The 25,271-nt window shown below is 47.9% G+C and overlaps 2 protein-coding genes and 1 long non-coding RNA gene across 3 annotated transcripts in view; 1 reads left to right on the top strand and 2 right to left on the bottom strand.

Annotated features, from left to right (window-relative positions):
* Positions 1 to 1,319: 1,319 nt before the first annotated feature.
* On the bottom strand, positions 1,320 to 6,734 carry LOC117867222. Its single transcript, XR_004643329.1, has 2 exons — positions 6,458 to 6,734; positions 1,320 to 1,894 (listed from the first exon to the last, which is right to left on the bottom strand). It is a non-coding gene; the product is annotated as an uncharacterized LOC117867222 (long non-coding RNA).
* Positions 3,295 to 6,099, bottom strand: LOC117867221. The gene is made up of 2 exons (XM_034752067.1): positions 5,500 to 6,099; positions 3,295 to 4,573 (listed from the first exon to the last, which is right to left on the bottom strand). The coding sequence occupies exons 1-2, from the start codon at positions 6,015 to 6,017 to the stop codon at positions 3,808 to 3,810; spliced, it is 1,284 nt and encodes a 427-aa protein (XP_034607958.1). The 5' UTR covers positions 6,018 to 6,099; the 3' UTR covers positions 3,295 to 3,807.
* Positions 6,735 to 9,785: 3,051 nt separating the features above from the next.
* LOC117867134 (sodium- and chloride-dependent betaine transporter-like) overlaps positions 9,786 to 25,271 on the top strand; it is a 25,772-nt gene continuing 10,286 nt past the window's right edge. The window contains 10 exon segments of the mRNA XM_034751908.1: positions 9,786 to 9,998; positions 12,965 to 13,099; positions 13,851 to 13,991; positions 16,649 to 16,736; positions 17,933 to 18,065; positions 21,356 to 21,494; positions 21,892 to 21,932; positions 22,034 to 22,214; positions 22,717 to 22,829; positions 23,789 to 23,926. Of these exon segments, the coding sequence (XP_034607799.1) occupies positions 9,809 to 9,998; positions 12,965 to 13,099; positions 13,851 to 13,991; positions 16,649 to 16,736; positions 17,933 to 18,065; positions 21,356 to 21,494; positions 21,892 to 21,932; positions 22,034 to 22,214; positions 22,717 to 22,829; positions 23,789 to 23,926 (1,299 nt within the window). The 5' untranslated portion in view covers positions 9,786 to 9,808.

The raw sequence follows: 25,271 nt of genomic DNA, 5'->3' as shown, positions 1-25,271 counted from the left end.
GAAGGCCAAAGGAGGCCTTGGGCCCATCCTGGACCTGTGTGGCCTCAACAAGTCTCTCAAGAAGTTGAAGTTCCATATGGGCTCCCTGGCCTCCATCATCCCCTCCCTGGATCCGGGGGACTGGTACGCCACTTTTGACTTAAAGGACGCTTACTTTCATGTCTCCATATTCCCTGGCCACAGGCACTTCCTGCGCTTCATAGTGGCTGGGTGTTACTTCCAGTTCATGGTGTTACCCCCTGGCCTGTCCTTAGCCCCCCGGGTGTTCATGAAATGTGTGGTGCCGGTAGCAACTTCCCTGAGACGTCAGGGGGTCCAGATCTTCCTGTATCTTGACAACTGGCTCATCAAGGGCAGGTCTCTGGGGTAGGTCCAATGGAGCCTCCATCTGCGATGATCTGGGCTTGTTAATAAACATAGAAAAGTCCACGTTGTTGCCTGCCCAGAACTGGGCCTCGAGATGGCAAACCGTTGCCCGGTGTGCTTGGCACCAATAAAGACACCGAGGGGAGAAAGCAAGCCAAGTTTATTTCAGAGTTCTGAAATGGCACTAGGAGACCAGCATGTCTCAAATCAAGTGCAACAAATACAAACAAATTTTACCTTTTATACTCTAAACTGTTTGCATACATTTCTTTGTCTGGCTGTTCCTCCTTACCCCTCCCTTCCAGATAACTGTTACAATAAACTCTACATAAGCTTGTGAGAAAACTTTCCCAGTCTTTGCGACCTTGGATTAGACACCTGCAAGCTAACTACCCCTCCTTTCCCTCGGTCCTTATCTCTATTATTTCTGCTAGTGTGAGTGAAACCGCAGCCATCTGCTAAAAAGCTGACATTACATTTCTGCTTCAGCCTGCTTCAGAGCACGTAAGCAGTTAGCACAGAAGTAGGTGAGAGTTCCCAAGATGGAGTCACTGTGGTTCACAGACCCAGAGCAAAAGAGCTTCATCGGCACTTTTGGCCTTCCACTCTCCCGAGTTACCTGGTAGCTATGCCTAGTGGACCCCAACAATCCCTCCTTTGAGAACACTCAACAAACCTTTGTCAGAGTTTTCTCATACTCTAAAGACAAAATGCGATTAAGCTCCATACAATCAGGATTATCAATGAGAGTGTATAAGGGAACTTCTGGGGTATGGGAGGTACAAATCTTACATATGAGCACTTTACAACAAATGAGCAAAAGAAAAAGAACAAAACATATCACCACACCTGTGAGCAAGATGCGAACAATGCTTCCCCCTATCCCCTATACCTCCTAGTTCCCCTAAACCAGGTATCCAACCCCAAAGGGAATCCAAAATAGTGGGTTCTCTTTCCTGGGCCTTCCACTGGTTAAAGGCCCGTTCAGCTGACAAGATGTGCTTGTTAATGTCCTGTGAAAACTCTGGGACATAGGTACAACACTCTTCTCCAATTAGGGCACAGACAATTACAACAACCCAAATGCCCAGAAGATAAGAAACAAATCAAAAACTAAAAGGACCAGGACCATAGGTGAGGTCGGCCTACTGTGAGAAAATAAAACCAATGCTCAGGGTTCTCGCGGGGAGTATGCTGTGGCTGTTCAGAGGGATCACAAAGCATTCCCAGTGACCCTTACTGTCTTTTGAATAACAGCTTAAGTCCCAAATCGTCGCTGGAAGCTTTCTCCACAAGCTGGACAGTCCACTGTTTAGGAGTGGGCACTGCTTTCAGTCGAGAGTGATGAATCCAGTTCTTGTGTCCTTCGACCTTTGCCGCTGTGTGGGAAACAAGCAGGACGATATGGGGTCCCTTCCACTTCTCTTGGAGAGGCTCGTCCTTCCAGGTCCGCACGAGAACGGAATTACCAGGCTGCAGGGAGTGGACCGGAGTATCCAGCAGAAGAGGTTGTGAATCTTTGGTGTACCTGTGAAGAGAAGAAAGAACAGCAGACAGAGAGCACATGTACTGAAACAAGAAACCACACCCCACTTCCCACTCCCCTGCCAGAACTGGGGTACCATTCATAGGCCATGCTCTTCCAAACATAATCTTGAAGGGACTAAGCCCTAACCTACCCTGGGGGAGAGCACGAATGCGGAGTAACACAAGGGGCAAAGCATCAGGCCATTTAAGAGAGGCCTCCTGACAGACCTTTGAGAGGTGTCGCTTGAGTGTCTGATTTGTGCGTTCCACTACTCCACTGGCTTGTGGTCACCAGGGTGTGTGGAGTTTCCAGGGGATTTGCAGAGCACTTGATATCTTTTGAACAATTTGAGATGTGAAGTGTGTTCCATTGTCAGATTCCATCCACTGAGGAAGGCTGAAGCGAGGAATGATTTCCTTGACAAACTTAAGAGCAACTGTCTTGGCAGTGTTGTTGCGACATGGGAAGGCTTCAGGCCATCCGCTGAATCGATCCACTAAGACGAGAAGGTACCTGTACCCTTGGGTTCTGGGAAACTCAGTAAAGTCTATTTGCCACACTAATCCTGGGCCTGGGGTAGGTTCCAGGGTGGCTGGTGGCACTGTTACTCCTGGTCGAGGATTATTCTTTTGGCAGATTAAACATTCAGCTTGTACCTGTGATGCTAGGGGTTTAAGTCCAGAGGTTAGAAAATATTTATTCATAAGCTGGGTAAGAGCCTCTCTGCCTGCGTGTGTGGTTTGATGCAGTTTCTGCAACACTGGTCGAATCAAGCCCTTGGGCAGGAGGATTTTTCCCTCTGTGGAATAAAGCCATCCCTCCTTTTCCTGGAGACCAAGACTGTCAGCCAGGTTTCTGTCCTCTTGGGAGTACTGAGGGGCTGCAAACTCACCCACTGATGGGATAAGGACATGCATTTGGGCATTCTCCTCAGTTGGTGATTTCAGGGTAGCAGCTCACTTAGCTTCCCTGTCTGCTCTGGCATTGCCCTTGGTTACATCTTGATCTTCCCTTTGATGGGCTTTGCAATGCACCACTGCTACTGCTGAGGACCCATACTTGACCGGAGAGCCTTGGGCTGTTAGCATTCCCCTTTGCTTCCACAAACCAGCGTGAGCATGCAATACCCCAAAAGCATACTTTGAGTCAGTAAAGATATTAACCCGTTTGTCTCTTGCCAGCTCGAGTGCACAAGTCAGGGCCACTAGTTCAGCAAGTTGGGCAGATGTCCCAGCAGGTAAACTTTCAGCTTCTATGGTATCATAAAGAGACACAACAGCATAACCTGCCCTCCTTTGCCCATCCACAACAGTACTACTTCCATCCGTATACCATTCCAAGTCAGCATTTGGGAGTGGCTGATCTTTTAAATCTGGATGGCTAGAATACTGAACATCTATGATTTCTAGACAGTCATGTTCCTGCTTTTCTGTCTCTGGTAGCAGTGTAGCTGGATTAAGGGAGGGACAGATCTGCAGGGTGACTTCAGGATTCTCTAACAGTTTCTCTTGGTACCAAGCAACCCGAGCCTGTGTGAGCCAAAGACCACCCTTAGTGTCCAGCAAGGCTTGGACCATATGGGGAACATACACTTGCACAGTTCCTCCCAGTGTCAGTTTTTCAGCTTCCCCAAGCACTAGAGCAGTAGCTGCGACCGCCCTCAAACAGGCTGGCCATCTCTTTGAAACTTGATCCAGTTGTTTAGAAAAGTATGCCACAGGACGCTTCTAGGCACCTAAAAACTGAAATGCCCTGTCCGCTTCTGGGGACCAGTGAAAGGGGTCATGATCTGCTCCCTTAACACATTCATACAGAGGTTTAGCCCACAGTCCAAACTCTGGAATCCATATTCTGCAAAAACCTGCCATGCCCAGGAATGCCCTAAGCCGTTTACGGTTGCTGGGGATGGGAACTTAGCAGATAGCCTCCTTTCTTTCGTTTGAAAGCTGTCTCTCTCCCTGCCTGATGTGAAATCCCAGATATTGAACCTCTGAAAGATATTGAGATACCCTGTATCCTCGCAGTCCAATAAAGTTTAGGAGACTCACAGTAGCTCTGAGACAAGGGATTAGACCCACAGCAGCAATTAACAAGTCATCTACATATTGCAGCAGGAGGGTTCTGTCTGAATTATCCCACTCCTCCAAGTCTCTGGCCAAAGCCTGGCCGAACAGAGTGGGGGAATTTTTAAATCCTTGAGCCAATACTGTCCAGCAAAGCTGCTTTTTAACCCTTCGTTTGTCTTCCCATTCGAAGGAGAAAATCTCCTGAGACTGGATGTCAACTGGAATCGTGAAGAAAGCATCTTTTAAATCTAGGACTGAGAAATGGGTATATTGCCCCCCTATAGAGGCCAACAGTGTATACGGATTTGGAACCAGGGGGTACAGAGTCTTAACCCGCTCATTAACCGCCCTGAGGTCCTGTACCAGCCGATACGTGCCATTGGGCTTCTGTATGGGCAGAATGGGGGTGTTCCAAGCTGACTGGCATTCTCGTAGTACACCGCACTCCAGGAACTGATCTATAGTCTCTTGCAGTCCCTCTCTGGCTTCCCTTTTAATTGGATACTGTTTGATCCGCACTGGGCTTTTTTCTGTGAGGAGCTGAATATGCACGGGGGTTTGACGGTTTGCTTTCCCTGGGACCCCTGATGCCCAGACTAGAGGAAAAACCTGCTTTTCCCACTCACTCCACTCTGGGGCTTGCATAGCTGAGGGTTCGACTGCAAGGGTCATTATCCAAGCATTCTCAGGGGGTAAGGTGAGAGTTATATCATCTTGAGTGAAATGCAGGGTGGCACCTAAGCGACAAAGCAGGTCCCCTCCTAGTAGTGGTGTTGGACAATCAGGGAGGTAAACCAGCTTGTGTGATACAGTTCTGTTTCCCAAGGCACATTCCGCTGGGGCATATACTGGGCACTTGGTTCCTTTCCCTGTGGCACCCACCACAGTGAGGGAGCCTGCCACTGGCAACTGTAGGGGTTTGTTTACAGCGGTCCCTGCTGCTCCAGAGTCTATTAAAAAGTCTATGTCCGCATCTCGCCCCGCATATTTACTCGGGGTTCCGGGGGTAGGATGGTCTGTCTCCCCTGACACCCCTAATCTTGATCCTCTGCTGCCATCATAGGGGTACCTTCCCTTTCAGGGCATTTATTTTTCCAGTGACCCTCCTTTCGGCATATGGCACACTGGTTGCGACCCAGGCGCCTTTCCTGGGGACCAGGGCACCCACATCCATGGCCTCTCATTCCCTGGCCCCTTCCACCTTTCTGTGGCCTTTCTTTGCCGCCGGCCTGCACCGCCGCTACCATCATTTTCACTTGCCTTTTTTCCTTCTCTCCCTCTCTAAGGCTATAAGCCCTGTTTGCAATCTCCAAAATCTGAGCCATAGACATTCCCATTAAATCCTTCTTTTTCTGCAGTTTCCTTTTAATATCAGGGGCCACACGGCTGGTGAAGATACCCTTTATAATTGCCTCAGTTGCCTGATCATCTGGGTTTGCACTAGTTTGCCTGATGGTATCCCGAATACGCTGCAAGAAAGCCCCTGGACTTTCTTTCGAGTCCTGGATTAGTTCATAAGACTTAGCCCAATTGTTATGCCTGACAGCTGAGTGTCGGAGACCATGCATAAGCAGTTCCTTATAGGAGTTAAGCAGCCTCAAATCCCCCTCCTCATTCGGATTCCACCGGGGGTCCACTAGGGGGACAGCGACATCCGGCAAAGGCTTGCCTTCTCTATCCTCATCATACCTTTTCTGTGCCTCCTCCCTGGCTTTGGCTATGACCTGATTCCGCTCCACTTCAGACAACAGGGTTCTCATAAGTATATTACAGTCATCCCAGTCAGGCTTATGGCTAGCTAGACACCCTTCAAAAATAGAAATGAACTTGCTTGGATTCGTTGAGAATTCTCCTGCCTCTGCCTTAAAAGCAGCTAGATGGACTGGATTGAAAGGTACATGCGAATATACAGACACTATCTGGGCTGGCCGTTCCTGTGTTCCTGGACAGGCTACCACACTCTCAGTAATCAACGGATACAATCCCACGGGGGGGGGGGGGGTACTCTCTGAAACCTGTGGGGGTGGAGGAGCCGAAGGGGACACCGATTCTGGCATTACAACAGTGGGAGGGTTCTGGGGTTTAGCCTGTCAGAGTCAAATGGCACTTGAGCAAAATATCAGTCCTATTTCTTAACACCATAAACGTATATGCATAGAGATGTTCATTCCATTTACCTGTTCTCTGGCAAAACAGAAGCAACTGAAGGATCGTGTTGTAGTTAAGTGATTCTTCCGGTGGCCACCTTTCTTGGCACTCTAGCTGGTACTGAGGCCAATCAACTGTACAGAACCTTTTCAATTTACTTTTAATCAACTGGTCAGATCCAAACACTTTCCAGTTCCCCAGAATGCATTCTAAGGGTGTACACTGTACCCTGCCGGCTGTACTCTGTTCCTGCCCCATAGGGAGACTCTGGGCGTCCCCAGGTCACAACACGCTGACACTGGGCGTCCCGAGGTCAAGACAGATAAAGTCCCCACTGGACTGTTCCTACCTTATCCAAGGGTCCGGTTCTGCACCATAGCCCTATCCACGGGACCGGTTCCCCACCGTTGCCCGCAGCTGCTTCTCCACTGTCTGTGTGCGTTGCACCGTTGTGCCCTCCGGGGTCAATCAAATCACGTCTCCGCTGAGGCCCCCGATGAAGTCACCGGTGAGCTCTGGGCGTCGGTCGTCGCCGTAATCCGTCGGCCACCAGGAGGGATCCGGGCAAGGCTAAATTTCAGCCTCGAGCCCCACTTTGGGCGCCAAAACTGTTGCCTGCCCAGAACTGGGCCTCAAGATGGCAAACAGGGGTTCGTTGCCCGGTGTGCTTGGCACCAATAAAGACATCGAGGGGAGAAAGCAAGCCAAGTTTATTTCAGAGCTCTGAAATGGCACTAGGAGACCAGCATGTCTCAAATCCAGTGCACCAAATACAAACAACTTTTACCTTTTATACTCTAAACTGTTTGCATACATTTCTTTGTCTGGCTGTTCCTCCTTACCCCTCCCTTCCAGACAACTGTTACAATAAACTCTACATAAGCTTGTGAGAAAACTTTCCCAGTCTTTGCGACCTTGGATTAGATGCCTGCAAGCTAACTATCCCTCCTTTCCCTCGTTCCTTATCTCTATTATTTCTGCTAGTGTGAGTGAAACTGCAGCCATCTGCTAAAAAGCTGACATTACATTTCTGCTTCAGCCTGCTTCAGAGCATGTAAGCAGTTAGCACAGAAGTAGTGAGAGTTCCCAAGATGGAGTCACTGTGGTTCACAGACCCAGAGCAAAAAAGCTTCATCGGCACTTTTGGCCTTCCACTCTCCCGAGTTACCTGGTAGCTATGCCTAGTGGACCCCAACAACATTAATGCCAGTCCAACACATATTGTTTATCGGAACAGTTCTCGACTCCACGCGAGGCAGGGCCTTCCTTCCAGAAGTATGCTTCCAGGCCATGTCGGACTTGATTGCCCATATAAAGAGCCATCTGCTTACCACAGCCCACATGTGCCTGAAACTGATGGGCCACATGGCCGTGTGCACATGCGTGGTCCACCATGCCTATCTTCATCTACGACCTCTGCAGGCATGGCTGGCCTCAGTCTATATTCCCAGCATACACGCCCTGGACTGAGTGGTCACGGTGCCGAGCCATGTCCTTTCGTCCTTGGACTGGAGGCTGGATCGGGAGTTGGTGCTGCAGAGGGCTCCCTTTGTGTCCCCATCTCCATCGTTTACCTTGGTTTCAGATGCGTCAGACCTGGGCTGGGGAGCCCATCTGGGTGAGCTCAGCACCCAGGGCCACTGGCTTCACAGCCATCTGGTCCTTCATATCAACATCAGGGAGCTCAAACTGGTTTGCCTGGCCTGCCAGGCATTCTTGCCCACCTGAAAAGCAGGGTGATGCAAGTCCTGATGGACAATTCAGCTGTAATGTACTACATCAACTGGCAGGGCGGAGCCAGGTCTTCAGCCCTTTGTCAGGAAGCTCTCAGCCTCTGGGACTTGTGTGCGACATGCCTTTCATCTGGTAGCCACCCACCTGCCTGGAGCCAAGAACAACCTGGCATATCGCCTCAGCAAGACCTTTTCGTCTCGCCACGAATGGTTGCTTCATCTAGAGGTGGTGAGCCTGATCTTCTGCAGGTGGGAGACTCCCCAGGTGGACCTGTTCGCGTCAAGACAGAATAGGAAGTGCCACATGTTCTGTTCTCTGCAGGGCAGGAACAAGGGCTGCCTGTCAGACATCTTCGACCGGATCTGCTGTCACAGAACTACGGTAACCTGCTGCACCTGAACCTGGAGTTGCTGCACTTGATGGCTTGGCTGCTGCATGGCTAAGTGTGGATGAATGGGGGTGTTCCGCTGGTGTCCAGCAGGTCTTGCTGGGCAGCAGAAAACCATCCACCAGGGCTACATATGTGGGAAAGTGGAAGCGGTTCACGTGTTGGGCCACAGACCAACACATTCGTGCAGATGAGGCCCCGCTGCAGGACATCCTGGACTATTTACTGCACCTTAAGCACCAGAGTCTGTCACTATCTTCGATCAAGGTACACTTGGTGGCCATTTTGGCTTTCCACCCTCTGCTTCGAGGCGGGTCAGTCTTCACCCATCCCATGACGGGGAGCTTCCTGAAGGGGTTGTAGCGCCTTTACCCGCATGTACAAGACCCAGTCCCCCCCTTGGGACCTGAATCTTGTGCTTTCCAGGCTCATGTGCCCCCACCTTTGAACCCTTGGCTTCCTGCTTCTCTCCTGGAAGGTCTCTTTTTTGGTTGCTATAACTTTGGCCTGTAAGGTGTCCAAGATCAGGACGCTCACATCGGAGTCACCCTAGACGCATAGGCGCCACTTTTCCTGGCGCCAGTGGGTGCTCGGCTGCCCCCGGCCCCACCCTGACTCCACCCCTGCCCTGCCCCCATTCCATCCCCCATTGGACTCCTTCCCCAAATCCCCTCCCTGGCTTTACACATACCGCTAAGGCAAAAATCTCTGACGTCCGCGCACATGGGCGCATGCACACCTAGAATGGGATGAACATGAGCAATACATCTTGAAGAACAACAGTTATGAAAGGTAGGTAACCATTTTTTCTTTCTCTTGTTATTGACAGAAACTTAGGGCAAAGGAGTGTGTGTACATTCTGCTCCCATGACATGCTATAATGTAATAAGCTGTATTGGCTAGTGGGTCCAAAAATAGTAATTCAGGACTCCTGGCAATGTCTGGAAATAGGACAATAGGATTTTCCATATTTGTTTAGACACTTGATCCATCAAATTCACTATCCTGCCTCTGAGAGTGACCAGTATCAGATATGTTACTTTAGAGGAAGGTAACCACCCTGTAATTCACCTGGTCAATTGTACAATATTGCGCACTCTGAGGGAATTCTTCCTGATCCCCATAGATGTTTTGATCAATGTATCTCCCCACAGCATTTACTTTGATTGCTTTTTCCCTTTCTTGGAATTATTGGTCATAAAATTATATCCGGACATTTTAAAAAGGTTTTGTCATCAGTGACAGGGATGCTATTGGGAATAAGAGGATGGGGATGAGGTGGGTCTAGTCAAAGGGAGGTGGAGATGAAGGTGGGGCCAAGATTCTGTTTCAGCTGACGAATCAGTTTGCTTCCATCTTTTAAGAAACAGCCCTTCCATGGTGCAGCTAGTTCTCAGATGGAGTTTCCCTGGACTACGCTGGAAATTGCCCTGAGCTGAGGCTTCTGTCACAACAATACGAATGTGTCCAGTTGGGTGGCTGAGTCCCTTCCAGGCTCATTTCACCTGTGTGTCCTGTAACAGCTTCTTACAGTCTGTGTTCTGTTTTCCCTCCCAGTTTCCCCTGCTCTGTTGGGCCATGGAGAGTAAAGCAGCTGTGGAGGCTGAGCCCAATGTGGGCATGGTGCTGCTCGAAAAGGAGAAGCTGGAAATGGAGCCAAGAGGCCAGTGGAATAATAAAATGGAGTTTATGCTCTCCATGGCTGGGGAGATCATCGGCCTGGGCAATGTCTGGAGATTCCCTTATCTCTGTTACAAAAATGGAGGTGGTAAGTGCATAACAGGCCAGTCTGTGTGAGATGTTGGCCCAGGAATATGAGCACCAGAGCAGGCACTTTCATCCGTTCATATATACACACCCATACATAGAGAGCACGCCCACCCCCCGTATCTCCAGTGAAGCAATCACACAGTGAGGTAAGCTGAGCTGTGGGAGACAAATCTCACTCCAGAACTGGATGCTCAGAGAAGCTCTGCCAGATGGAGAGGAGAAATCCACCTTTCAGTAGGCTCCCCGTTTTAATAATGGATGAACCTCTAGGTTTGCCATTTGTAGAGGCAGCCAACAGGTGAGATGCTTATCTAAAATACAGCTGAATTGTCAGAACCTTTGGGGGCTCCCACCGCCAGGGCACCCACCCTGTCAGTTCCCTGACCCAACAGTACCTGGGACCCTTCCTCTCCAGCCCCCGTGCATTTCCCCCCTCTTCCCAGCTATTCCCAAGAGCTCTCTGATCACAGCTGATTTTCTGGCAGGGGAAAATACTTTGTTGATGTTATCTCCTTCAGGGCCTGGGCTCCTCCTCAAGGGCACTTGGGCAACTGCCCCCCTATCTTGTATGTTCTGTGACCCAGGTGATGCTCCAGTCCCCACTAAACCCACCCTTCAGGCCTGACTGGCCCATGACTGTAGCCTTTCTCACAGTACTTTGGTATTTCTGGTAATCCCTGACAGGACACTTATCCAAACAGAGGTGTGTTGTCCCCAGTGAAGTCTAAAGCTGTGTAAAGTCACTGGATTTTCAAAGCCAAAGAGCAAGGCACTTGTCCCAGGGGTAAAGATGAATTTGAGGAGCTTCAGGAGGGTGTGCCTGGGAGGATGAGAAAGGAAAGGACACTTCTACCTCTTCCCTAGTAATAGATCTATAAGTAGCCAACCCCTGGCCAGGGGAAACATTCCCACAGAAAGATTCCATCCCCCTTCAGTGCTGCTTCTTGTGTGACTTGCTTAATTCCTTAGTCCAGTAAAACTGCAGTAAGATCTTTTACATGATTAAAAATGAGATTTTCTAGTGACCGTAAAATGAAAGAGAGGTGGGAGGAAGGGGAAGATAATCAAACATCACCAATTTTTTTATAAAAATGGTTGGACTTTGGTTTATTGAGGAAAACTAAAATAATATAGTCCTGTAAGGTATTGAGAACACACCTTGTGCTCCCATTCCATGGTCAGGTCCTGAGATAATGTTCACAGTCATATATACCACTCCCCCTTTGACTTCCCATTCAGTAAAGGCCAGATCACAGTGACCTTGAATTTGGGTCTCTTCTGCCAGGTGAAGCAGGAGTATAAGGATTGATAATCCTTGCAGTCTCTATTCTGACCAATGTAACTGAAAAGACTACTTGCATACTTTCTGTTGCATTAAAAATTACTAAATTATTTGCCTCAATGATTATTTTTAATGTAGCTGTAACATATCAGGCTGTGATCTTGTTAGATCTCTCAAACTGACCACAGCTAGGTCTGGGCAAAACGTGGCTGGGAGACTACCACAGAAAATTCAAGATGCTGCAGAAAGTGGTTTTCATGTTCTAGTACAAAGCACCCTTCCCGTTGAGACCCAATGGCTCAGAACTGTGTTGGGGGGTCGGCTGATCACTTGTACAGTCATGAAAGCGTTCATGTCATTTTTTGCAAAAATAGATGTTAACCCTGGTATTCTGGCTAGAACTTTGGGAACTTCAGAACAGAAAGAAGCTTTATAAATGTAAGGTGGCACTCTTGTAAATGATTATTGATTACATTGATCAGCCACTAGGACGATCAGAATCAGAAAACAGGGTATGGGATCTCCCTAAGGATTCATCTAATCAATACTGGATAATACTGTTGTCTCAGAAGAACTCTGACTGAAGGTCTTTTATGTGGCTGTGAAAGGACCAGCTGCCTTTATCTGAATACGTACAGGATCTATGTTTCCTACTTCATGAACTTGGACTGATCCCATCTAGATGTGAAGGGTCTGCTGGCCCTATGTCCCCTGCAACTATAATACTTCCGTGTTTAGGGAACATTTTGATGTTGCTCTTTATTTTAACATTATTGGCATAAGAACAAGGAGAAATGTTCTTTATTTAGACCCAATTGTTAATTATCCTTCATGGGAAGGAATGTGGGTCTGCATGACTGATTCTGGCAAGAGAGAAACAGATCTAAGAACAACCAGATTTGCTTTCGAGAGAAGGAGCCCAAATCTTTCTTCCAAACATCTGTGTTTTTATCAGAGGACTGGGGCAAAGGATGGGAATATATTCACTTATCATTTGTTCCTTGTGTCTGATGAGGCCCTGAGGGCTGTTGTTTCAACCAGGAGGAGAATGGCATTTGCCTGCCTTATGTCTGCCGTTACACTGGGGTGGGTGGGTTCTGAAGTGTGGAGTCCAGCTGCTCTCTTTGGAAAGGCAAATTAGGAGATGGGAGAAGGAAAGGCTGGAGACTAAACCAAGATCCTGGCAGCAGATTAGAAGCAACTGCAGAGACCTCTCCTGTGACTGCTGGGTAAGGAGGACCCAGTTTGGATACAATAAGATTTCCTCTTACCTTCCCAAACCTTTGCTCAAACCGGTTTTAAGGACTGAAAAGTGTAGTCAACGTTTATTTTCTGTGGCTTTTTTTGTCTTCTTGCCATTCTGCTCTTCCAGGTTCTGGCCAGGACCAGACACGGCAGTGCTGAAATAGCATGAGGACGGGGGTGCTTGTGGTATTTCCAGGACAAGAAGAAGAAAGCCAAGAGGCTGTTCTCTTGCAACATCTGCACAGTTTTGCAGGCCCACCGGGTCCATTTAGTTCAGATAGACATTTACATTCAAGGGTGTTTACCTGAGCCTTGATGGTACATCTCGCTTGTTAGTGTACCTGGTAATGGATGATTATGATAATGTCGAGTAGTAAAGATTCCTCCATTTGCTACCCACTCTCTCTCTCTCTCTCTCTCTCTCTCTCTCTCTGCAGGTGCTTTCTTTATCCCCTACCTCATCTTCCTCTTCACCTGTGGGATCCCAGTGTTCTTCCTGGAGACAGCGCTAGGACAGTACACCAGCCAGGGAGGGGTCACCGCCTGGAGGAAGATCTGCCCTCTCTTTGAAGGTGAGTCAATGAATGGGTTTCTCGGGTCCACGATGGAATTTCTGGGTCTCATGGGTTTTTGTGTGAAAAATTTCAAAAAGTCTAGTTCTTGTGCTGAAGCAGAACAAAAACAAATGATAAAACCTGGAATTTTTTGTGAAATGGAATTCTTGTTTTCTGGACAGCTCTACTTTAAAACCACAGAGAATTAACCTCACAACTATCCTGAAGTTTTATGATCTCCATTTTACAGAGGGGGAAACTGAGACACAGAATGATTAAGTGATTTGCTCAGAGTGGCATGTGCTGATATTGGCAGAGCCAGGATTAGAAGCTACCTCCTAGAATCATAGAAGATTAGGGTTGGAAGAGACCTCAGGAGGTCATCTAGTTCAACCCCCTGCTCTAAACAGGACCAACCACAACTAAATCATCCCAGCCAGGGCTTTGTCAAGCTGGGCTTTAAAAACCAATAAGGATGGAGATTCCTGACCCTATGCTTTTGCTCTGGCCCCATTGTTTGGGCGAGGGATGTAGTTAGCAGTGAAAACCCTTTTTATTTCTGATTTCTCCACCATGATGAACCACATCTGGATCTCCCACCCTCAACCTAAGTCTTACAGGATTCTTTGGTGAACCAAATTGCTCATTAATCTGCCCTGCCCGCAGCTCCAGTGGGATGTGGCTTATGGCACTATTTGAAGCTAAAGTCTGATATATTTGGGGCTTGCCTGGGGGGCCATTTCCTAACCCCTGTCACTTTCCCTCTTAGGAATTGGATACGCCTCACAAGTCATCGAATCCTATCTGAATATCTACTACATCATCATCCTATCTTGGGCTATCTTCTACCTGTTCAGCTCCTTTACTGCTGTGCTTCCCTGGGCCACCTGTAATAATCTTTGGAACTCAGGTACAACTTCAGCTAGTCTGCTTCTGGAAAGAGGATCAGGGTTTGAAAACTTTCCATCAAAACTGCTTTTTGACAGAAAATTGGGTATTTGATTAAACACATTTTTTTGCACTGTTTGCTTTATGTGGAAAATTTTGAATTTTCATTGAAATATTCAGCTGAAAACTAAAATATTTTGATTTCAAAATGCAGTTGTGGGCCAAATGGGTGTTGTTTGGTTTCCTCATGTGCAGGGCTGGATTTACATCTTGCATGCCCCTAGGCAGGGTCCGCACACCTTCCCTGGTGTCTGGGCAGCTGCGGGGCCCCCTGGCTCCGAGCTCCCCACCCCCGCCCGCAGGGGCTCGGAGCTCCAGAGTCTCCTGCCACCCGTGACTTGGTGCTTCTGGGCCCCCCGCTGCCTACGGAGGCTGGGAGCAGCGGGGCCTTCCCCCCACGGCAGCCGGGAGCAGCAGAGTTCCACCACCATTTGTGGCAGCTCGGAGATCCGAAGGCCCCGTTGCCAGGCAGCATCCGGGAGCTGTGGGGTGATCCCCAGCCACCGGCAGCAGCTGGGAGCTGTGGCAGATTAGCCACTGGGCCAACAGGGCCCATGCCCAGGGGTCCTGGTCAACTGGGGACCCTGGAAAAATGGGCACTCCGGTGCCCTTACCTGTTCCACTGCCCGCCCTGGCGCTCCTGCCCAGGAGCAGGGTCAGGGCACAGGGGCTTGCCCCACTGCCCCCACCCACTCGGCGCTCTTGATGGGGAGCGAGAGAAGCCCCCCGCACCCTGACCCCTCTGCCCAGAAGGAGTGCGGGCCGGGGCAGGAGGCGGGGCAAGCCCCCTTGCTCTGACCCCATTTCCCCAGCAGGAGTGCAGGGTGGGGATGAGAGGGACTGCAGGTGTAAGGGGTGGGGAGTGTCCCCCACTTGCTCTGGCCCAGAGCCCCACAAACCCCTTATCCGCCTCTGGCCGGGAGCACCAGGGATCCCCGCTGCCTGGCGGCAGACGGGAACTGTGGGGTACCCTCACAGTGGCTCGGAGCTCCTTACCATTGCGGGCAGTGGGGGTACTGCCACTTTTAACTTTTAGGCATCCCGCCACCCAACCCCCTCCACCCACAGACCCCGCACTGTCCCAACACACACATATCTCCCACCCGCCCCCCCACTGCCCAGCGCCCTCCACAACCCCCCACCACCCAAAGCCTCTCCACAACGCCCCCAGAGACCTGCTCTTCCCCCTGACTGCACTCACCAGCCCCACTGGGAGGTGACTGTGTCTGCTAGCTGAGCGAGGAGCGATCCAGCAGGGCTGCATGGGGCTGTCTCTCACTCAGCCGACTCTGGCCCCACCCCTGCCTGGGAGTGACAAAAATTGAATTTTTAGGCACCCGTAGTCATGCCTACTGTGCCCAATGGGAAATCCAGCCTTGCTCATGTGCCCATTCTTCTTTATGGGCTGGGCTCCCCAGCTAGACTACTTCTCCCATGATGCACCATGGCAGGATGCAACAGCCTCCTGACACCATGAGGAGAGACCATGGTGCATCATGGGTTAGGTAGTCTGACCAGGGAACTCAGCTCATAGCGGGAGCATGCGACATCCAAACTACAACTCTATGGCAGCATTTCTGAATCAAAATGTTTTGGTTTTCGATTTTTCACAGGAAATTCAAAATTTTCAGCAGCAAAAAAAAGCCCATTTTCAGACCAGCTTTAGTCTGGAGTCCTCACCCCACTCTAAGCCATGGAAGGAGCTTTTCACTGGAGCTGGCACTGCCCTTACCTAGTGTAACAGGGTACAGCACAACCCACTCACTACACCTCAGACCGTCAAGCATCTGGGCCAGCCTCTGTCACAGCAGAGAACTGTTTGAGTCCTTGGCTTTCTCAGGCCAGGTCTCTGCTAGGAGTGCACTGTCGAGATAGCTGCACCATGTACTGTACAGGTAAAGCACATCTCATGTGGTTGCAGCTTATACTGGCAAAATTGTGCTTTTTCCAGTATAGCTTATGCCAGCTCCACCCCTCCCCCCCCGCCCTCATTCCCTGAGTAAAAGAAGCTTTCCTGGCAAAAATCTTATGCCTCAAATCAAGGTTGGATGTTTTTTCTGAAAGATTTACTCTGGGGATTATTTTGGGGAAGGTCTATGGCCTGTGTCATCCAGGAGGCCAGACTGGCTGGTCGCAGTGGTCTCTCCTGGCCGTGGAATCTGTGGATCTATGAAAGTTCCCCTCTCCACGGTCAGTCGACTCACAGTCCTTCCCTGGCCATACCCCTGACAGGGGTCACTGCCTTCCCCAAAGGGGGATCCAACTCCTCCAGCTCCAGAAGCAGAGCTTTATTTGTGGGGAAAGCCAGGGAAATTCCTCTCTGAGCGATCTCTTAACATTAAGTGACTTCCCAGCCTGGGTAACCGTAGTTGCTGCCCCACAGTACCCTGCATTCCATAGCCATCTGGGTTCTATTCAGTAGGGAGCCTCCACTTCCCCCATCCCTCTGGCTGTTCCTGGACTAGGATTCTGGCAGGGGTCGGGGGAGAGTGATGTTTTACAGGGCAGCGTGAAGTGTGTTTGTGCAGCTGCAGTGAACAGGGAGGAGGCGGGAGGGAGCACAAAGGCTGAGAAACATGAGAATTCTCCAGGCTCACTGACTTGCTTCCTCCTTTGTAGATCGCTGCGTGGACTTTCTGAATCACTCTAACGTGGAGAACTGGACAGCGCCTGCTAATGCCACCTCCCCAGTTACTGAGTTCTGGGAGTACGTACCCCGGTTTCACACTCTTCTCTCCTCAAGCGGTCACAGCAGTGTGAATACTCCAAATGGAGTCTCTGTAAGGACAAAAAAGATGTGCAAGTGCCACATCTCGGAGCCCAGACCTATGGCACATCGCACATCATGGGGCACATGAGCACACTCACTGCACATGAAACTTGCATGCTGACTAGGCACACTGACTGACAGAAAGCCATGGGCACATGGGCACTCCCAAGACACACGCTGCCTCACCCCATGCACCACACAGCCCCAGAGGTCAGACATAGACCCTTACCGAGAACACATGCACATACGCACACGGGCACATTCTTTCTGACATGGCAGATGCACTCAGCACCCGCAGGTTGTGGATACACAGGGCCTGAACACACGTTGGCAGGGCCGCCCTGACAGACACCCAGCGGGCACGCATGTACACACACCAAGTGTGATGATCTATCTAGAGTAGGAGGCCAGGTGGGAGAGGGCTGGAAGAGATTCTGCAAAGATGCTCTGCGGTGAAGCAGGAAGAGACAATGTAGCTTTCCCCCTTATTCTAATTGAGTTCCTTGTTCAGTGTTCGAGGAAAGCAACTTTTTCTGTGATTCTTTACTGCTGGGTACCTAATGCACCCCGTGAAACTATCCAGAGGGCAAACAGACGTAGCACCCGAGAGGAGTCCTGAAAGGAGAAATGCTGCAGAATACACTGTAGGGAATCATCCAGCACTGGCCCTCAGGGGGCGTGAACAATATGGGAGTTGTAATTCTAAGGACTCGCACTCACAACCGTGCCCCCTCCCAATCTAGGGAAGTCACGGGAAGCAAGTGGGAATCAAGGGCTCAATCACAATAGCATGTTTTCATCCATCACTTTCAAAGTGCTTTGCAAAGGTGATCAGTATCCATTATCCCACTTAGCCTGTCTGGGTATGTCTACACAGCAACTAGACACTCACGGCTGGCCTGTGCCAGGCGACTCGGTCTTGCGGGGCTGCTTCATTGTTGTGTAGACGTCCAGGCTTGGGCTGGAGCCTGGGTTCTAGAACCCTGCCGGGTGGGAGGGTCCCTGATTCTGGGCTCCAGCCCGAGCTCAGGAATCTACATTGCAGTGAAACAGCCCCNAAAACTCTGGGCGGGGGGCTGCTGGAAGAGTCAAGTCTGGGATGTTAACCTTTCTCTCTCCTCCTGCACTGGCAGGAAGCGAGCCCTGGGGCTCACAGACGGTATTCACAGTCTGGGCACTGTGCGCTGGGAGCTGGCTCTCTGCCTCCTGCTCGCCTGGGTCATCTGCTACTTCTGCATCTGGAAAGGAGTCAAGTCCACAGGCAAAGTAAGAGCAAACTCTGTCCCCTTAGTCCCTAAACCTCCTCCTAGCTGCCATTATATCTCTTTCCCCCTTCCTAGCCTTCTCCAGGATACAGAGAGAGAAGAAAGGAGGCAGGGAACACACAAGACATAGGGCCATACTCGGATTGGCACGGGTGGGTGCAACTGCATTGAAGTCGCAGCTGCTTATGGTGGGTCTGAATTTAGTCCATTATGAGACGAGCAAAGAAAGTCAGTCAATCAGAGGGGAGACAAGAGAAAGATCTTAGAAGAAATGGTGAAGTCCTAGCCCAGGATGGTCCACTGTAATGGGGAAACCTTGTGAAAGACGCTGCTTCACCATTAGCAACACACAATCATCCAGTTGCTGCTGATGCACAGTCCCCAAGTGGTCTGGTGGCTTTTGCAACATTAGCCTCTTTTAGTGTCAAATCTCCAATCACCAATAATAATTAAACACCAGAGCAGAGTGACTATCCCACTAGAAATAATCTCCTTGGGGGTTTATCACGGTTACCTCCCACTTTCTCATTATTTGTAATTGCTCAGTTTGGGGATTTTCTGTCTTTTTTCTTTAACTCAATGGATTGCTCACAAATAGGGCACTGCTGTGAGCATTCCACACTCGATCCTGACAATTTGAGCTGGGCTGGCTGGTTGTGATTGCATAAGTCACATGTTATTGTTTCTATTCCTGGATTGGATGAGCAAAACATATTTCACATGGGAGGCTTAAAGAAGCCACTCAGGCTTCAATGGTGCAGGGCTGGAGTATAACCCCCTGAGCAGCGGTGAGGGGGGTTATACTACTCAGGGTTGGTCTTGCACATTTCTAGAGGACCTGTGACAATTGCTGAGGGGTGAGTGGCCAATTTCTTCAATCCCCTTCTTCCATAAAAGATGTTTCCCACTATTTGCTCTCTCTCCATCCATGAAGCTCCCATCACTCTCACCTTTTCCTGGTACAGGTATTGGGACGCATCCTTCACAATAGACACATCTCTTTAGTTCTGCGTCAATGACCTGCTGAGTCCACAGGGCTGTCTTCATCTCCCATATTTACAACCTTTTTACTATTGTGCTCCTTGGCTCAACTCTCAGATGGGAATGTGTGGAGCCTGCAAGACTCTTTGCCTTTAATGGAAATGTACGGAGTTGCTCTCTCCTGCTTGCTGCATATGTGTGGAGACACAGGGGACTCAATTAAAATCCATGTCTCCTCCCCACTCTTCTCTCTTTGCACTTCAGAAAACAATCAAATACTGAAGTGTAAACATGCGGATTTAAAAAGATACTTTAAAATGATGTTGAAAAATTGGAAAGGATTTAGAAGAGCTACAAGAATGATCGGATGCCTGGAAAATCTGTCTTGCAGTTAAAGCCGACCTGGAAATGGTTTTCCTGTCCTGTGGAAACTTTTGAGATTTCAAAAAATTTTACCCATCCTGAATCAGGACAAAAGGTCAAAATATTAAAAAATTTTAGAAACTGAAAATAAAAAAAAAATCAATTTGGGTCAATTGAAGTGTCTAGTTTCAATAATTTTGCAATGTTTCATTTCTATTACAAGTTTTTAACTTTTTTTTTTTTTTTTACTTCCATTATTTTAGTTTTCTAAACCTAAAATTGTTTTGAACTGGTAAGCCAGAATTTGTCATGCTGGCAATTTTAAAACTTTATATACAAAACATTTTGAGTACCGATTTGTGGAAACTGATCCTTTCCCATGAAAAGTTTTGGTTTTGACAAATCCACATATTTTGATCGGCAAAAATAGTATGATCAAAATTTTTCCAACCATATCTACTGACAGTGAGAGACTAAAAAAATCTCAATCTATTTATCTTAACAAAGAGAATGTATTTACATGGGCAGAATATTTCTGACAGTAGATGGCTCCTTAATCTAGCAAAGTCATAACAAGATCCCATGGTTGGCGGCTGAAGTTTGACCAGTTCAGACTAGAAATAAGGTGCAAATGTTTAACAGTGAGAGTAATTAACCATAGGAGCAATTTACCTAGGAATGTGGTGGATTCTTCATCATTCCAAGTCTTTAAATCAAGCCTACATGTTTTTCTACAATAGATGTTCTAGCTCAGTCAGAAGTTATGGGCTTAACGCAGAAATTGCTGTGTGAAATTCTATGGCCTGTGCTACCCATGAGGTCAGATTAGATGATCATAATGGTCTTTTCTGCTTTACAATCTACTAATCTGATGAGATGCTGTCAAGTAATTTAACTGTTGTGCTCTGTTTCTTACCGCCAGAAAAAGTTGTGCTTTGACATATTGTGAACAAGCAGTAGAGAGTTCACAGTATCTCTTAAGAAGAACATACTTTGGTTTAATATTTGCAGTGGTGTAAGATTATTTTCAGAGATCATCTACAGAACTTTGTTGTCAACAGAAAGTCAACTCTTGACTGAAAGTTAATTTTTAATAGTCAATACTTAAAGGCCCGTTACCAGATACTAGAGCTGGGAGAATAATTCATATGAAAAGTCTGAATGAGTGGTTTTTAAAACCAGTTCACTTTGGCCACATTTGTGTTCCTTTTGTGTTTACTTTCCTCATACTTTGAATAAATCTGGTTTACTAGCATAAATGTTCACAAAAAAGTGAATTTCAGAGACAGATTTCAGTGCCAGTAGTGCTTATGTGCTCCTACAGTCAGGGAACAGAAACAGCACGATCTCACTTATTTGACCAATAACAGTCAAATAACAAAGTTTGATGTTTGAATATTTGCGATCAATCCATAGTGTGAACAAAAATTCAAAAGGATATTATTTGAATGAATCTGAATAATGAATACATTTAGGGAAATTGCAGCTCGCTCACTGATATTCAATTCCATAAGCAGAACAAGGGGCTTGACAAATGATTCATTCTGCCTAAACCGTTCCCTAAACCAATGCATTTCATTTCCCACACAAAAGAGAGGACAGGAGGGCTTTACAAAAACTGTGGTCAAGGCTTTCAAAAATACGTCAAGATTTTGGAGGCTCTCCGATTAAAGTTGAGATGCCTTAAGGAGGCTACATTTTTCAGTGTGGTGAACAATCACTCTTTGAAAATTGCTGCCTTGTCCCCCTCAAATTCACTGCTCACTTTTGTAAATCTTGGCCATGAATAGAAATATTTTCATGACCTTTAATTAGAATTCAGTGAAAGCAGAGGCTTTGGGGATTTAAAGACTCAGGTGTTGTTAATAATAGAGTTAGGGGATTTGCTTTGGATGTATAATCTATAAGGTGACAACATCCCCTTTTTATCCTTCTCTCTGCTTCCAGGTTGTTTACTTCACTGCCACATTTCCCTACTTGATGCTTTTTGTCTTGCTGATTCGAGGGGTCACCCTGCCTGGTGCTGCTGAGGGGATCATGTTCTACCTGAAGCCAGACATTTCCAGGCTTGCAGACACCCAGGCGAGTGAATACAGCCTGATACTGTGAGGTGTGGAGAGACTCCAACAAAGTGGTGATGGGAAAAGCAGGGGTTCAGCACCCCACAGGATCAGGCCTTAATTGGCTGCTATCTAGATCAGGTTGGACTTCCCTCCCCTAAGAGACCGACAAAATACTGNCAGCCCGTTCAAGTCAATGGGAGTCTTTCTATTGGTTTCAGAGGGCTTTGGATCAGGTCCCTTGTTATTTAAGGATCCTTTTTCTCTCAATATTTGTTCCATTGTTCTACCCTTATATCGTGATTCCTGCTGCCCCTTGTTGTGCCAAGTCCCCAGTGACTTCACTGGGGCATCCTGCTTACAATATATGGCTGCAGCCTTCCGTTATTTTTATTGCTAAGTATAATCATGTAGTTCTTGTAGTGCCATGGGTCAAGGCTGTAGGCAGCCGAGTTCTGTTTTGGGCTGCTGGCTTCTGGAGGAGTCTCAGGCTTGTGTTAGTGTAAGCAAGTGCATGGATTCATGTCCCATTCAGAAAGCTGAGCACAAAAGCAATTGCCCAAAGTGGTAAATTTGCAGAGGAAAACAATGCCATCTCTCCCTTTGGTTCTGCCCCAACAGGGACTGCTTCATGCTATGTTTCCTGAATAGTGCCACCAGCTTTCTGGCCGGTTTTGCTATCTTCTCTGTGCTGGGCTTCATGGCACAAGAACAGGGCGTGCCCATTTCAGAAGTGGCCGAGTCAGGTAGGTGCTTTCTAAATGTGGCAGGCCCAAAAGGAAAACTTAAAACATGGGTGGACTTTTTAGGAATTGACACCTTTGAATATGAAGCCAACCCATGAGGTTAGCAGTGCTGCTACCTTGAACCAAGGTACATCCTCTGTAATTGCTAGTGTCCCCAGTCCAGTTGCCCAGAACAGCCTCTGCCTATTCTGCGGACTCAGAGGCCCTGTCATCCAGAACCACTGCTTTATTCTCTGCTATCCTGATGCACTTAGTGCCACTGTCCAGAAGCAGAGCTGCATTCCCTGTTGTTTTGAAATCCCTGATTCTTCTTTCCAAAACCAGCCACTCAGCCCATGTCAGCAATTATTATCCCGTGTGTCAGTGACGATTCCACGATACGTTCTGGGGAAGTGAGGTTTTGGCAGGCTAAGTTTTTTAAACAGCACATCAAACTGGTCTCTGTGTTGCTGGGTTGTGTTGTTGGGGAAACCTCATCCTTACTCAGCTATCTGATTGGCAGGTCCGGGCCTAGCATTCATTGCGTATCCAAAGGCTGTAACGATGATGCCTGTGTCTCAGCTCTGGTCCTGCCTATTCTTCCTTATGCTGATCTTCCTGGGACTGGACAGCCAGGTACAGTAAATAACCCTCCTCTTTCTCTCTAACTCCAAGGTGTCTGTCACATGTTTGAGAGCCTCATGTAGATCATAACTAATGGGTGGGAAATGGTGGTGTGTCTCTCAGCCACCTGGAACACCTGTCACACATCCATGTTACTACTTCAGAATGATAATACTTAGAGCTGGCCAGTACATCCCAGCAGTCAGCTGGTGTTAGGTGTTACTCCTTAACAGTTCTGCAAATGTATATGCAGCACCTGTACCTTCCAGCATAAGTCTCTGACAATCCAGTGACAACCAGTAGCCACGCCTCTTTGTCCTTCCCACCAAGTCTGCCCTTAGTGGCTACCAGTCATCCCTCATGAACCAGGCACTTTACTACACATTTTGTGTCAATCTCCTCTAAGTTCACTAGGACTCCCTTTGTATTGTGACAAGCCCCATCTGTAACTGTAGTTTGATGGCAGCTCCCACTGTACTATGAGTGTTCTTGATTCCAGGTGTGACTTGTGACCTGCAGTACCCTCACCGTCTCCTGGCTCCAGAGTAGCTGCTTCCTGGCAGTAACTTCTTTTATACCACAGTGGTTCCTTATGACACACAATTTATTCCTTGATAATTCTTTGTGGTGAGGTGCAATTCCCTTAGTGCCTCCATGTTCCGTGTGTCATTTCTGTTGTACCTGAACATCCTCCCTACTCCAGGTGGAAGGCTTGAGATAATCTCACTCAATTCCAGATGTGGTTCCAGTCACTCCTCTGGGACGCTCAATTCCTGATGTTGCACCAGTAGTAACTCCACTTCCTTTGGGACTCAGACGCAGCTATACCTCCCTGTTTCCAAGCCGTTCATGCTTTAGGTGTAGGAAAAAGGAGAGAGACTACCTGAGTGGAAGAATGGAAGTGGGAAAAAGAATAGGTAGGGAAAGAGAGACATTAGGTCCTTGGTTTCTTGACATGAATTCTTCTGCAGTTCATCTGTGTTGAGAGCCTGGTGACAGCCATTATCGACATGTACCCAGAAGTTCTCCAGAAGAAAGGGCACCGGGAGCTCCTGATCCTGGCCATTGCAGTCATATGCTACCTGCTTGGCCTGATGCTAGTCACTGAGGTAAGAAGGGAAGTACATGGTGGGGGAGAGGGATATGGACTTGTTTGGAGCAGTATTATCTGCAGCAAATTTGTATTTCACACTGTTAGTTATTCTCTCTCTCTTTAGCTTAGTTTATTAGCTGGTGCATATCAGAACCAGTAGTTCTTCTTTCTTATATAGTGCCAGTTGAGATGCTGTCGTACTGTATAGCTGAGCCTTCCTCTGGGGTATGTCTCAGAGATAACCTAGCACAGGGGTCAGTAACCTTTCAGAAGTGGTGTGTTGAGTCTTCATGTATTCACTCTAATTTAAGGTTTCGCGTGCCAGTAATACAATTTAATCTTTTTAGAAGGTCTCTTTCTATAAGTCTATAATATATAACTAACCTATTGCTGTATGTAAAGTAAATAAGATTTTTAAAATGTTTAAGAAGCTTCATTTAAAATTAAATTAAAATGCAGAGCCCCCCAGACCAGTGGCCAAGACCCGGGCAGTCTGAGTGCCACTGAAAATCAGCTCGATTGCTGCCATTGGGACACATGCCATAGGTTGCCTACCCCTGAACCTAGCATCAGGGAAGGGCCACCTGAAAGGAACTTTATATCCAAACTTCAGTCCTGATGGCTCTCAGGTCAAAAGTAGAGGAGCTACACGTGAGATGTGAATGCTGCCACTCTTTGCCGTGGTGGAGACCTTCCAAGGGAAGGCACAGTTGGCTGGCTGTCATGGAAAACAGGACTGGGGGTATGAAGGCTGTTGATAGCATGTCCTAGACTAAGTTAGAGCAGTGGCTTTCAACTTTTCCAGACTACTGTACCCTTTTCAGGAATCCGATTTGTCTTGTGTACCCCCAAGTTTCACCTCACTTAAAAACTACTTGCTTACAAAATCAGACATAAAAATACACAAGTGTCACAGCACACTGTTACTGAAAAATGGCTTACATTCTTATTTTTACCATATAATTATAAAAGAAATCAATTGGAATATAAATATTGTACTTACATTTCAGTGTATAGTACATAGAGCAGTATAGACAAGTCATTTGTCTGTATGAAATTTTAGTTTGTACTGACTTCACTAGTGCTTTTTATGTAGCCTGTTGTAAAACTAGGCAAATATCTAGATGAGTTGATGTACCCCCTGGAAAACCTCAGAGTATCCCCAAGGTCCGTGTACCCTTGGTTGAGAACCACTGATTTAGAGGAAAGAAGTCATTGATAGCTGCTCCCCACACTCTGGAGACAGCAGGATCTTGCTATCTGATACAGATGGCATTCCTGCAGTCTTCTGAAAAGTCAGAGGTCCTTGCTGAGATTTTACTTGGGAGAATTCCCACAGAAGGCAATAGGAGTTTTGCCTG

This window comes from Trachemys scripta, chromosome 17 (assembly GCF_013100865.1).
Source record: "Trachemys scripta elegans isolate TJP31775 chromosome 17, CAS_Tse_1.0, whole genome shotgun sequence".
Classification (NCBI taxonomy): Eukaryota; Metazoa; Chordata; order Testudines; family Emydidae; genus Trachemys; species Trachemys scripta.
This window is presented reverse-complemented; position numbering and strand designations above follow the sequence as displayed.